The sequence below is a fragment of the Mercenaria mercenaria genome, chromosome 17 (assembly GCF_021730395.1).
Source record: "Mercenaria mercenaria strain notata chromosome 17, MADL_Memer_1, whole genome shotgun sequence".
Classification (NCBI taxonomy): domain Eukaryota; kingdom Metazoa; phylum Mollusca; class Bivalvia; order Venerida; family Veneridae; genus Mercenaria; species Mercenaria mercenaria.
The window spans coordinates 32,288,967-32,304,031 of NC_069377.1; the positions used below are offsets into that span (position 1 = coordinate 32,288,967).

General features: G+C 35.9%; 1 protein-coding gene across 2 annotated transcripts; it reads right to left on the reverse strand.

Moving 5' to 3' along the window:
• Positions 1 to 7,105: 7,105 nt before the first annotated feature.
• On the reverse strand, positions 7,106 to 14,309 carry LOC123536673 (trans-1,2-dihydrobenzene-1,2-diol dehydrogenase-like). 2 transcript variants are annotated; one of them, XM_045320018.2, is made up of 7 exons: positions 14,174 to 14,309; positions 12,381 to 12,492; positions 11,749 to 11,912; positions 10,757 to 11,006; positions 9,602 to 9,726; positions 8,167 to 8,311; positions 7,106 to 7,463 (listed from the first exon to the last, which is right to left on the reverse strand). In XM_045320018.2, the coding sequence occupies exons 3-7, from the start codon at positions 11,857 to 11,859 to the stop codon at positions 7,357 to 7,359; spliced, it is 738 nt and encodes a 245-aa protein (XP_045175953.2). In that variant the 5' UTR covers positions 11,860 to 11,912; positions 12,381 to 12,492; positions 14,174 to 14,309; the 3' UTR covers positions 7,106 to 7,356. The 2 variants fall into 2 exon arrangements, with proteins under 2 accessions (XP_045175953.2, XP_045175955.2); XM_045320020.2 differs by having other exon boundaries at positions 12,381 to 12,505; positions 14,174 to 14,296.
• Between the last annotated feature and the right edge of the window lie 756 nt (positions 14,310 to 15,065).

Consider the following 15,065-nt stretch of genomic DNA (forward strand, 5'->3'; position numbering starts at 1 on the left):
GCTTAATATTTAAGTCAGTTTAAGAAATTCAGGAAAGTAAGTTGCAACATTAAAAGAACCAAACCATTACTAGGTATAAATATATATCCAGTACACTAAGAAACTAGTGAGATTAGAATTTCTTTCGTTATATATTACTACATGAAATGTCAATTTTATAAAACCTGCTATATCAGATATTTTATTGAAGTTTGCGAAATTAAAACACTACTCGAATAACATTAAGTTTGCACAAGCCATTTATTTGTTTCCTATAAAAGTAACTAAAGTCCATTTTTATAACAAATAAACAACGACGTAAAAACAAATACCCAGGAAATGTTTCTGATTTTAGAAGACGAGACTTTTCATACCTGATTTTAGTCTCCCCCCCCCCCCCCCCCCCCCCCCCCCCCCCACACACCCCTTCAGTTCAAATTATCAAAACAAATCCTTCCTCATAATACTAATACAATGACTTTTAAATTTCTAATAACGAAAAACAATTTACCTCATGATCTGCTGTAGGAAGATTATCTTGTACAGCTTTAAAGAAATCCGATGAAATTTTCCCTGGTCCAAGGCATGCCCATCGTGTCGCCATCTTTAAATATTATTCAACTAAGTAAATACAATTTAGAAGAGTTAAGTAGAAACGGAGTGGTGTGTTTACAGTGGTGGCCTGACAACATATCAGATGTTTATGTTTTATCAAATGCATGTAGTGTACAACTTATCAGATATTTTATCAAATACATGTTGTGTAATTCGAATTTCTTCGAACATTTTATATCTCGTTTAAATGTTATCTGAAAAGATTTTTTTCCCAGTCCGTGCCACGCTGTTGTTGTTATCTGTTGGATATAGGTCACCCTTTATCATGTCGTTCGTTACAGTTATATCTATCTATCTTTGTAAACGGCTGGACTCCCCTCACGGGTATGATAGCCGGGTTGCGCGTCACAACCAGATAAAAGTTGGTTTAAAAGCAGTGAAAGGAAGGCTTCAAAAATGAAGATAGTGAGAGGGAAGATAAAAGTGTGAAAGTGTTAAGTAAGACGAAACATTCACAAGTTAAAAGGGGTTAAAAGCACCCGCTTTGTGAGTTCAGGGGCGGTAAGAGAGGTCCGAGGGGTCAAGACATCGTTTGAACCCCTCAAGATCAGGCTGGAGTACAGTTTGAGAATGCAGGTGGTTCCACAACACGACAGCATAAGGGAAGAAGAGTATTTGAAATAATTTGCTTCAGTATGAACTTGACGGAAGGAGAGTTCATGCATATGCCGCGACATTCTCACAGGCCTTTCTAAGTAAGATGGAACTGGTACCGCAACTAAACCATACATGATTTTATAAAACATGGTCAGTCCGGCTAGGTCGTGTCTGTCCTGTAAAGTCTGCCAACCCAACTCGTTCCGCATATTATTCAAACATTGCCTGTTTTTGTGAGATTTGTGCAAATTTTAAAACTTTAATTTTTACTGGTAGTCAGAACTTGGTGGGTTAAAGACTGGCATGAATATCAAAGGTTGTTGAAACAGTTGGACTACTTGTATAATGCTAGACAATTAACTGTGCAGTATTTTGTTTTTCATTAGAGATTTGTTCATTATAGTAAAACCCGAGGCAGTAAGAGATATACCGGTTATACTATGAAGGCCAAACACGACTTTGATGGTTTATTGTCATTTTATATTCGGTAGTGTTTACTTCTCAGTCCGCAGTAGTATTTTTTGTTTGTTTTGGGTTTAACGCCGTTTTTCAACAGTATTTCAGTAGTAAATTGTCATTCGGCAGTGCTAACTTGTCTTCTGCAGTGGGTAACTTTTCATTCTGATATTTTCACATCATTCGAGTGTAGTAGGTTTTCATTCGACAGTAATTACTTGTCATTCGGCAGTGTTAACTTTTCATTCTGATGTTTTCACTTTACATCATTTGACTGTAGTAAGTTTTAATTCGAGAAGTAGTTACTTGTCATTCGGCAGTGCTAACTTGTCACTCGATCGGCAGTGGTAACTTGTCCTTCGACTGAACTAACTTGTCATTCTACAGTGCTGTCTTCACCTTGTTATTATACAGTGTTAACTTGTCATTATGCAGTGGTAACAAGTTATTCATCTGTGCTAACTTGTCATTCGACTGTGTTAATTTGTCATTCGGCCATACTAACTTTTCATTCTGCAGTTGGTTCTAGGTAATTTTTCATTCAAATGTTGTCACTTTACAATACGAAGTGATTCTATGTCATTCGGTAGTGCTAATTTGTCATTCGGCGTTCGGCAGTGGTTACTTGTCATTGGCCATGGCTAACTTGTCACTCGAAATATCTAGCTTTTCATTCTGCGGTGCTAACTTCGGCAATCGAGAAGTAACCACAGCCGAATCACAAATAAGCACTAACGTATGATAAAAATAAGCACAGACGAATGACATCTAATCACATCAAAATGAAAATGTACTATATGATAATGTAAAGTGACTGCCGAATGACAAGTTACCACAGCCGAATGAATACTTACAACAGCCGAATTATGTCAACAGGAAGAGTTAGCGCTGCTGATGACAACTTACCTCAGCCGGACGACAATTAACCATGTATATCGTGTTTGGTGTTCCGTTAAATACCAGCTCATATCAGGGTCTTTTCTGGTGAAGTTCTAAAGTAACAACTGTTATATTCAGAAAAAAATTATTTTGGTTGTTTTAAAATCATCCTTTTCAATTGTTTTAGAATTCGAATTTTTGCATAGAATTTTACATATGGCAACACAGTGACAGAAGACGGTGTACCTGATGTCATTTTTCGTCTTCCTCTGGTAATATGAGGAGTCGTGAGTTACTTGCAGAGAACACTCCAGGGCTGGTTCAGAATCCAAGAACACTGGTTAGGTTAATTAACTGAATGCCTTTACATTAGTAAATTTTTGTAATATGGCATTTCAAATCAATCGAATCGACACAAGATAATGTCTTACTTGGTGTGTGCGTGTGTGCGTGCGGGTACATGCGTGCGTACGTGCGGGTGCATGCGCGCATGTGTGTTAAGCTTATTCGTAAGCGCTACCGGTAAACCATATGGGCGACTCCTCCAGAAGACTGTTAGTAATCTAACTACGGGCTAAATACATGTCAAAAATTGTATAAGTACCAATACCAAAGCAGTCTGTAGCTGTCAATTTCCACCATAGTGTTTTTGCAGGAGACTGTCCTAAAAACAAATATCACTAACAATTGTGTTAAAATCATAGAATAAAAGGGTAAAAAATAGATTGCGTATTTATTAACCATCTGTGAGAATCCCCAGCATATCCAAATTTATTGTCGGACAGACATCGTTAGAGTGAACATTTTCCTATCCGCCAATTTCATTGCAAATGAATGATTGTGTTTTGATACATTAGAAAGAAGTGTTTTGTGAGTGCTATTTATTAAATGAATTATAAAACAAAGACAAAGAGACGATTGGATATTTTTGGGCAGCCCTCAGTTAATGCATTGAAACATTAGCGCATTTACGACCAAAGAGTGGACCCCTATCAACGTCATTCTAAAATACACATTTTAGCTGTTAGAGTAAGTCAATATTTTGCAATATGCTCATGATAGGTGTAAAGGGCATGTTTTAGTTGATACATTCAAATCAGACTTCACACTATATTAGAAGCATGATAAGTTTTATTAAAAATAACACCAAGATTGTCAATTTGATTTTATCATGACAGTTGAGAACAAAGATTTTCAATTTAATAGATACTGAAATGCAGATATTATGAATGTCGTTAGCATTCATTTTTGCCAATTTGCCACTATTGATTATAACTGTAGAAATAGAATTATTTTTCAAATTTGATTGTTTCTCATACAAATACAATGTAGTTTTTTTTTTTAAAATGCAATCCCGTGAGTCATAGAGAATACAATTATCTACCTCAGTGCATTTGTACACCAACTGGCGCTAATTTGACGTCGTCCCCAAAATATTAATGCTGTTTTTACGATTAGCCAATTTCATTAGCCATCGACATAATTCACAGATTTATTAGGCCACTGACGTGCAAACCTATTTCAATACTTCAGGTTGTTGATTTTTAAAATTTAAAATAAGTTTTCAAGTGTATGTATTGAAACACAATGTTTATAAAAACGTTTTTAAATTAAAATACCGATTCTAAATATAGTATTTGCTGCCAGTTTGAAAAATTCGTGAATCAAATCGTGAACTATCAGATTTGTTTACCAAAATTATCATCGATTACAATGCCAATCTTTAACTGATTTTTTGTTGGTGTTAATTTTAAAAGCATTACAATATATCCCCTGTTTAGTGCCTTACGTGTTTAATCATACGAATTTTCGGGGCAAAATCGATGTACGCTCATTTGTAGTTTTACACGAATCTTTTCGAGACAGCAACTCTTGCAAAGCCACCCAGTAGCTTGACATTGTGTATGTCTACAGAGTAAGCGTCTGAAATTTTACTTTATCTAAAGCTTAAATTTCAAATTGTTATTTTACAATATGTACAGTTTTTTGAAATGTGATATAATTGCGTCTGAAAATGTAAAGAATTGATCGTGATATACAGTAGGAAGACTTATATTAGGCGTAAATGAAGTATAAAATCACAAGCAACAGAGAAGCACGATGGCAATTATTGGTCAGCAGCAGTAGTGTCCCTTGGAAACATAAGCGCCATTTGTATCTTCCTACCTTTTAAAAGAAGTTGTGCCCCCTGATCTAGATGCGTCAGTTCATAAAAAAATCACACGTTTTAGGTAGCAGTGTACACTGGGGTTCGAATATTTTGGGCACGACCAGGCCTGCATGTAGCGAGTCGTAATATTGCGTGCATGTTTTGTGCTTTTAATTAATCACAAAATCAGGACTCTCACACATGAATAAAGAAAGCAATCAGAATGAAAGTTGTACCCCATCCATTAAAAATAACACGCCAAAATCATCAATTTTGCACTTTTTGGACAGCCTGCAATGATCTCGTTGCAGGAACAATGTCCATTGCATTTCTCAATTTAATAGGCCCTACTGAACTGCAGGATATTAATGGAATGTCGGTCTAGCCATCTCGTTGTTTTCACAAAATATACTGAACAGTAAAAGCAACTATCCAGATGTATAACTGGTATATTTTGAAATAAGAAATTATTTTTTCAAATTTGAATTGTTTCCTCATACCAAAATTATCACATGATTATTTTTTTTTTAAATCAATCAGCCGTGACGTCAGTAGTCCCACAATAGCCGTTTGAAAGGCTATATCTTCTGCGCGTCAGTTGCATTGTAACATCCCAACTGGGCGCGCTAAATTTGATTCAGTCGTGCGGTGCGACCAACAATATTTTTTTAACTTTATGCTGTTTTTCGAGTTAGCCAATTATCAATAGTTCCAATGACAATGAAATTTCACAAAGAAAATTGTTAATTACAGGCGCACGTGAATTTCGTGCAAAACAGCTATTGTGGGACTAATGACTTCAAGGTTGATTGATTTTTTAAAATTTAAAAGTGAAGTTTTTCAAGTGTAATGTGATATGAAAAACACAAGTGATTTATAAATTAAAGTTTTTAAATAAAAACTACTCTAGTTCTAAAACTGGATAGTTTATTTTGCTGCTCAGTATAGCAAAAATGTACACGCGTGTCAATCAACAAACGTGGAACTCTTCAATGATTTGAATTTCCCGTGCCGAAGATGACTCATCGATGCGTACAAAGCTAGCAGCAGTTAGTTTTACAACTGACATCAGACTTTTACATGTATCAGCTGTTTAAATGTTCTAAAGAATTAACAATCATTATCTCTCACTGTAATTTACAGACATCCAAAATCACGAAGTTCTAATCATTACAAATATTGTCGGGGGCCAAAATTCGAAGTGTACCCTGCTACATTATGTGAGTTTTTTTATCACTGAATATCTTTTATTTTGATGATTTTCAGGCAAACTCTGTGGCAAATACCCACCCAGTAGCTTGAGCACTAGTGTTTGTCTAAGAGTAAGCAGTCTGAAATTTTGACTTTAGTTTAAATGTTAAATTTTCAACTTGCTTTAATTTTTATCAAATTATTACAGTTTTTTGGAAGATGCTAGAGACTAAATTGCGTACTGAAAATGTTGAACAGTGAATCTTGGCTCTTAGAAAAATACGAGTAGGAAGAGTTATATTAGGGCCGTATAAGTGACAAAAAATCAAAATTGAGACAACATAATATTCATATAGAACATTCTTTTACTTTTCAAATCTGAAAATTTGAAGAAATTATCTTCACTATTTCAAAACGTATTTATGCTTGGAAATAAGTCACCCGACTCATTTAGAGACGTTACGTCAAGAACGCCGTGAAATCAGTATCATGTCATTTAAGGAGGAACCATAGATCTACTATAACTTTTTTCAGAGCCCACGTTATTGACTGGTACCAACAAAAACTGGAAGATATTTCTGATTTAGATCTGTGTATATTTTTACGTTTAATGCATCAGTGACGTAGCCATGACGTCGCAAACATGACCACTTCGCGCACTTTTATAGTATGGTTCCTCCTTAACGACGATATTACTTACTAAACATTATACATTTGGATAAAAAGAGCTTGATATAAATAATTTTACCGAAAACAAACTTAATCGTATATTTCTGGTTTCATCAAAGGCCTTTTATCTATAAACCTCTGTATTCTCATACTGCATGCGTGTTTTGAAATTTCGATTGCAATGACAACACAAATCAAACTATTTCATAAAACATGGAAGTATCTGATTAGTCCTATATAACTGAATTACAATATACTACTTTCTAGTTTATGCATTCATAAAAGAAAAACATCGATTTTCCGGTATTTGAAATAATAAAGGTTTTCTCATGGACTCGTGGAAGGGCCCTTTTTACATATTCCAAAAGGTTTACTTCCAGGCAAAGCGACTTCAAATGACATGGCATTGCAGCTGCCCAGAGCAAGTGAGAACAATTGAAATATATTACTGTCAAACATAAACTAACCATTTGTTCACTTAAGATAGCAAGAGATTGTCCAACTCTACCAGGGCAAGTCTCTTTTAATCTGTCTTTCTGAATGCATCTATTTTTGAATCTATAAAACAACAACGTTTAGAATTCATTTATTCGTTTTTAGTAGAAAATATTTCTTAAACAAAAAGAATATCACATTGTGCGATATATAAACAGTATTAATGTATTTATATAAATTAAAGTAATATTAATTATTAATGTATATCGTTCTTTCACACGCATGCAGATGTCATGTAGTTAAGATTGTTGTAGCAATGGTCAATAACGGCCCAGTAGTACAATTTTGCTGTCTTTATATGAGCCGGCCTCATTGCCCAACTGAGTCTAGTCAAAGTCCGGATACACCATGCCTATCTGTCGTCGAACTTCATCCATTATTTTATGAACCATTTCACTATCTCTATGAGTTACATAATGATGTTCAATTAAGCCTGTAATATTGAAAGTACATCCTTGTAAGTTATTTTGTTTCTATTGTTGCTATTATGTACTTTGAGCAAAAAAAATTGTGTTAGGATTAGAGTTCACAAAAACCTGCTTTATCAAGAAGGTACAGAGTTTTGATATGCCTTTTCAGCAATTATCTGCTTCCTGTCAGATGCTAAGCAATTGCCAGGATTGAAGTAGTTAAGCCGGGATTGAAGTAGTGGAGCCGTAAACCATGTATAAATGAGCCGTGCCATGAGAAAACCAACATAGTGGGTTTGCGAACAGCATGGATCCAGACCAGCCTGCGCATCCCCGCAGTCAGGTCAGGATCCATGCTGTTCGCTAACAGTTTCTCCAATTCCAATAGGCATTAAAAGCGAACAGCATGGATCCTGACCAGACTGCGCGGATGCGCAGGCTGGTCTGGATCCATGCTGATCGCAACCCCACTATGTTGGTTTTCTCATGGCACGGCTCAAATAATGTCTTCGAGATAGCCGGAATTTTATGATAAGCGAGTCCGATATATCGAGTTTAAATACAGCATATTTATCAATACTATTGATTGAACACAAAAATAATATGGAACTAAAAATCTTGGACAATATCTGACAAGTTCCTTTAAACACCTTTTACTAGATCATTTGTTATGAGTGAATAATATTTATTGGTCTGATACTCAAAGCCAACAAAAAAAATGCATACCTTTAGAAAGACAATCACGTATAGCATTTGCCTCATACTGGAATCCAGCACTGTTTTCATAAACATACCCCTCATAGTTCAATGCGAATTCTTTTACTCCAGATGGAGTCCTTATTTTTGTTGGTGCCCAGAAAGGCTGTTCGACCTGCAACACATGTATAATGCTAATAATTTTCTTCAGAGATCACAAACAAACCGACAGTAAATAATTGACTATAATTAGAGCTACATTACTTTTTTGCGTAATATAAACAAAAATAGTATGTCAGTTGAAAACAATACGCATACAACTTTAAAAAAGACAATATAACTATACAATATGTAATATGGAACACATATAAAACAATAGCATCAAGATAGGCAATACTAGGCCTGCACGAAAATATAAAAACCAGTTTTACAGCTGTGAAATGTCTGTATTATTAGTAACACTGCTTATTGGTGACAGGATACGGGATATACGCTGTCGAGAAAATCCATATCAGGCGACTCTCGCCTGATATGGATTTTCTCGACAGCGTATATCCCGTATCCTGTCACCAGCAAGCTGTGTAACGATTTTATCTTGCCGACTACCCTTTACTTGCATGCTATAATCTAATATTTTGTAAAGTAACAAAGCGGCAGCCATTTTTTAAAATCAAAATTCATATCTAAAATGTACTAGCAGGATATGGAATATATCCTGTCTCCACGTGACGTCTACTGACCAATAGAAATGCAAGAAACTTGTAGGAGGCAAGATAATTAAAATTACTGTTGTACTTTTTACATGGAAATTACCAGAAACGTAGATGTAAGCTACAGGTGTAATACATTCGTTCACAAAATTACAGCTGTAAACGTTTACAGTTGAAAGTTACAACGGGGCCTTCGTGGCCGGGTGGTTAAGGTCGCTGACTTCAAATCACTTGCCCCTCATGATCGATGTGGGTTCCAGCCTCACTCGGGGCGTTGAAATCTTCATGTGAGGAAGCCATCCAGCTGGCTTACGGAAGGTCGGTGGTTCTACCCAGGTGACCGCTCGTAATGAAATAATGCACGGATGGGCACCTGGGGTCTTCCTCCACTATTAAAGCTGGAAAGTCGCCACATGACCTATAATTGTGTCAGTACGACATTAAACCCAACAAAACAACTGTCACTGTAAAAGTGTCATAACTGAAAACTAATTTGTTTGGAAGGAATGAGTACTTTCTGCCATCTTTAATACATTTTGGTGGGATACAACAGAAATTCGGAGAGATACCATTTTCTCTGAAATATTGGAATTTTAACTATAAAGCCTGATTATGAAAATAAACAAACAGGATCATTTTCAAGAATCATAGAAACAATGCTGTTCATAGGCGGCTTTCAGGAAGAAACACCCGTCGGTCAAGTCAAATTTAGAGCTGAAACACAAGAACTGTGCAAGACAAGGGAATGCCATTACCTCTATTCTATCTTGGGTACCGCAGATTACAGCAGTGTTAGTGTTATCCAAGCCAGCGTGGTATGTTAGGTTAGCTATAGCTCCATTTTTGTACTTCAGAATAATACAAGCATTCTCGTCAACACCTAGAAATAGTTTAATATTCATTTATTGTTATTTTACGCTTTTACGTTTTCCGATCGAATTCATTTTGATGCAAGCCTTAAAGCTACAAGCTTCCAAGATTTATGTCAAAATTTTCGAAATATCGTTACTTAGTGATTATATATGAAAATACTCTGTTAGTCAATTAGATATGTAAAAATCTCTCAAAGGTTTAGTCTCGCTGTTGAAATTTGATATAAAATAACTGGAATTAGCTGTAATTTATATCTACACATTCATATTTCTACCTATACAATTCTACCTATACAATAGTGGGGGAGGGGGTGGGGGGTGGGGGGGGGGGGAGGGCGGCTACTGGTTAAAACAAATTGCTTTTGAAAATCTGAGATGTTTTGTGTTTACCTTGAGTCCCTGTCTCTATCTGCATGTCCCTTTAAACTTTAACACAAGTAATGTCCTACTGGTATACAGCATAGATATATACAGGGCACAATAACATACGAGTTACTAAATTTAAGAAATATAGTCACAGAATCAATGACAATGCAAGTAAGGTTTTCCAATATACATTTATTTAATGTCTTGCCTGTCAATAATCAAAACTATTGCCTGGGTCCGTTTTGTTCTATAACATGACATCAAAGTATTTTCTCTCTCAATTTTTTACCGTATACCAGCAACAAAGTATTGACCAGCGATTCATATAAAAGGTCATGCAATACACTTATTGAACGGTTTACCAGTCAATAGTCAAAACTATTTCCTGACGTTCGAAGATACGAGGGCCAATATTTTTGACAATTGTCCTGCACGCCATTCAATAAGTGTTTTGTTACATGACGCCAGAAATATTTTTTCCTGTTTTTATTCTTCAAGTTTCAACTTAAGTCCAGCAAAATATAGTGTTGAACTATACACCGGTCAATAGCACAAACTATGGACTGGCAAATCATATAAGAAGTCGTTTAATAATACACATTATACTCCCTAACTCACAGGATTGATTTATATACATATGTTCATATATGTTGTAATCTAATATTTATTCACCTGATTCCATCAGATGTCCTACCGCTGTTATACTCTCTGGCATTTCATTGAAAACAAGACAAGCAAACTGAACGGCGTAGATTCCAATATCGAGGGTCGCACCTCCGCCTAGTTCCACACTGTGCAACCTTTCTCTGTGCATTATAGGGACACAAAATGTGACTTGGACTAGTCTAATATCACCTAGGGTACCAGATGATATCTCCTTTCTTATTTCATCGTACGCTGGGAACCAGCGACTCCACATTCCCTGAGAAAAGACAACAACCATATTAAATGGAATGCATCGAGCTTTACCTGAAAAAATATTATTTTAATACTAAAAAACCCAAAAGAAACCGAAAGGCCCTTTTAAGACTGCAAAAAGCCAGTCACTCACAGAAACCTGATGCTGTGCACTTTTCTGCTTAGAACTGATCATACAGTATCTAAGAAGATCCTTTGGAATCACAGAATGCAGTCAAGCAAAATAGTATTTGTTCATGAGAAGTAATGAAATGTACAACACCCTAACGCCTCAAATGCCTTCGCCTCCCACGGCGAAGGCTTAACCTTTAGTCTGCTGGCGGCAAGTGATTCTGCCTTTGCGACCAGTGCAGACCAAGATCAGCCTGCACATCCGTGCAGTCTGATCATGGTCTGCACTGTTCGCTATTCAGTCAGCAATTTTCAATACACACCCCTTCAAATGATAAATGGTTCTGTCCAAACTGAATGATGGACCAGTCCATTATAGAAATTTAGCAGGCTAAAGGTTAAACAGAACCATATTAATCGGATATTAGAATTGACTCTATATCCCAAATGTCCTAATTATATAACAACACTGCGTCCATTCCTAATAAGTTTTGTTGACATTTAACGGGACTTATCCAAACAAATTATGTAAAAGATGGGCGACAAAATTAGAGCAGACTGTAGACTTAGGCTGAAGAAAACAGCTAAAGTGCAATGGCAAAATAAGCAAGTGAAAATAGAACAAGGATATTTACCTCAACGAAAAGGAGATTTTTAGATTTAGCAAAGTCTAGGACTTGTTTCGCCTGTTTATAATTCATAGCCATGGGTTTCTCACATAGAACATGTTTCCCGGCTTCTAACATCTTCAATGAAAGATCAGCATGTGTTGTATTTAATGTACCAATTTACACTACCTCTAGAAAAGAGAGAAAACAATGATATATTTTAAGACAGCCGTATAAAAAGCAAAGGCAGATATATTCAGTAGAGATAGCATGTTCCAAGCATGCTGCCACCTCAAAACAAAACCCTGGATATGTAAATGATTTATATCTATATAAAAATACATACAGTAAAACAGTTAAGGAGCAATGATGACACACAGGAATAAAAGAAGGAGTTGGGCGTCGCTGTAACTTGTTCTTTAAAAGCAACATAAAGATAAATGTTACATAACAATGAACCATTTCAATCTCCTAAGCTTTGTTTGCAACTTCAAAATACTGTAAACTTTTCATCTTATAAGGAAAGGTTAGTTCTTATCTGAGGTCTTTCCTAGAGTCATCTTGCAAATTTTGTAAACAGCATCCCCATAAAAGTCAGGTTGTAATAAACACTGCCTGAAAACCATGACTATATTCACGACGAAACAGACAATACATACCTACATCTTTATCTTTGGCAACATTTTCATATGACCCGTAGGCCCTTTTAAACCTGTACTTATCAGCAAACTGCTGGGCTCTTGATTGGTCCTTGGAGCCAACTGCAACAAACTGTGAATAAAGTCTGTAAGAATATAGAATGCATCAACCAAATAATAAAACAAGAGGGCCAAGATGGCCCTAGGTCGCTCACCTGAGAAACACACCATAACAGTGTAAACATGTTTGACCTAGGGATTTCATGAAAACAAATATTCTGGCCAATTTTCATTAGAATTGGACCAAAAATGTGGTCTCTTGAGTTTAAACAAGTATTTTATTTGATATGACCTAGTGACCTAGTTTTTGACGTCAGATGACCCATATTCAAATTTGACTAAGATTGCATCAAGGCAATCATTCTGACCACATTTTATGAAGATCAATTGAAAAATACAGCTTCTATCGCATACACAGGGTTTTTCTTTGAGTTGACCTAGTGACCTACTTTTTGACCACAGATGACCCATATTCAACTTAACCTAGATTTCATCAAGGCAATCATACTGACCAAATTTCATGAAGATCAATTGAAAAATACAGCCTCTATAGCATACACAAGGTTTTTCTTTGATTTGACCTAGTAACCTAGTTTTTGATCCCAGATGACCAATCATCTAACTTGAACTAGATTTTATCAAATCATTCTGACCAAATTTCATGAAGATCAGTTGAAAAATACAGCCTCTATCGCATACAAAAGGTTTTTCTTTGATTTGACCTAGTGACCTAGTTTTTGACCCCAGGTAACCCATTTTCGAAATCGCCTAGATTTCATCAAGATTATCATTCTGACCAAAATTCATGAAGATCAATTGAAAAATACTGCCTCTATCGCATACACAAGGTTTTTCCTTGATTTGACCTAGTGACCTAGTTTTTGACCCCCAGATGACCCATTTTCAAACTCGGCCTAGATTTCATCAAGGTTATCATTCTGACCAAATTGCATGAAGATCAGTTAAACAATACAGCTTCTATCGCATACACAAACTAAATGTTGACAGACGACAGACAGACGACAGACGCCGGACATCGAGCGATCAGAAAAACTCACCTGAGCATTGCTCAGGTGAGCTAAAAAGCAGGAGATTGTGCTACATCCCTCCCTCACGCCCCCGAACTCCATGCAGTAACATTGAATCTAAACAACCAGAAATAAAGCAACAAACTCATAAATGTATAAGAGAGAAACAATTTGCTGCAACTGACACTTGGCTATGTCTGACAGAGGAATGACCCATTGACTGGGCCAGTTAATATTTTGATCCTCTATAGGAACTTCGATTGCCACTTGTTGGAACTTGAGTAATGATAATAAATTCAGGAAGCTGTTAGAATGTAGCCAACAGTCCCTATGGAGCAATAGCGCCACTTTGTTACCATAGCAGGCCTATGCAATAAAACTAAACTGTAAACAGTTATACAGATGTCATTTTAATTAAATAATATGTATTCAAAAATCTACAAGTCTGGATTTCATTTGTCATTTGCATGAAACACATGCACGCTAAATCCACGTCACGAACTTTTCCACTTTAATATACCGGCAGTTATTATACATTTTATTTTTTAGTAAAGTTTGAGGCTAAAGTCTACCTGCCTTTTGTCTTCTTGGTTTATTTCTTTGTGTCAAATGGAATAAAATCAGCTCTAAATCAGCTCTAAGTAAATAAACTTTAAGTTTTTACTCCCATCGTATTCTTTAAAATCCATGTCCATCATCTGGAAAAAAACACACACATAAATTTACCTCATGTTCTGTATCAGGAAGGTTTTCACGTATCGCCTTAAAGAAATCAGATGAGATTTTCCCTGCTCCTAGACATGCCCACCTTGTCGCCATCTTTAAATATGTTGATATTCTGAAAATGCGCCTTCTATTAAATACGAATGTGGATTTGAAATACTAACATCATACCTAAATGAGGGAAGGTAAGGGAGATTGAGGGAAGCTAAGGGAGATGTGCCCTTCTCAGTAACATCTCAGTAACATGTCAGCAATAGATAGACCATATCATAGTTTGTAATCATAAATATTGGATTTTTTTAACTTAACACTGATTAGTATTTTTTTTCACAGTTCGCTCAAAGTTTCATCAAAACTTTCCATCGCCTGTTGGTTCCCCATAACACTTAATGTCGAGCTCGCATAAGTTATATAATAACACTGTTTCTGACAGATACCATTAAATACTTTGACAGTTTTTTTTTTTACCTTTTTCTGTTACAACAAAAATACTTTATGTGTTACATACTTACAATTTTACATTTTATATTTGTCTTAAAACACTTTTATCGTACATATTTTACAGGCACATTCTTCCGCGCCGAAAAAAGACACATTTTACGTGGAAAGAAATTAAGATGGATATTACAAGCCGGCGGATTGTTAGAGAACTTTGTATATTAAACTTAACACTACAGAAACAAGTAAAGTTAAGGATAACCCATAGTTTAAGATGTTGGAAAAATTACCTGACAATATCGCGAAATGAAGTGTTCTTCTCATCCTTAGCAGTAACGACAATCGGCAAATTACGGTATTCTCCGTAAGCGAATTCGGCATTTGGGTGTTTCAAGTAAATCAAAGTACTGAAAGTACAGAAAGGCTGGCTACCACAAACTGTGCGTGAAAGATGTTT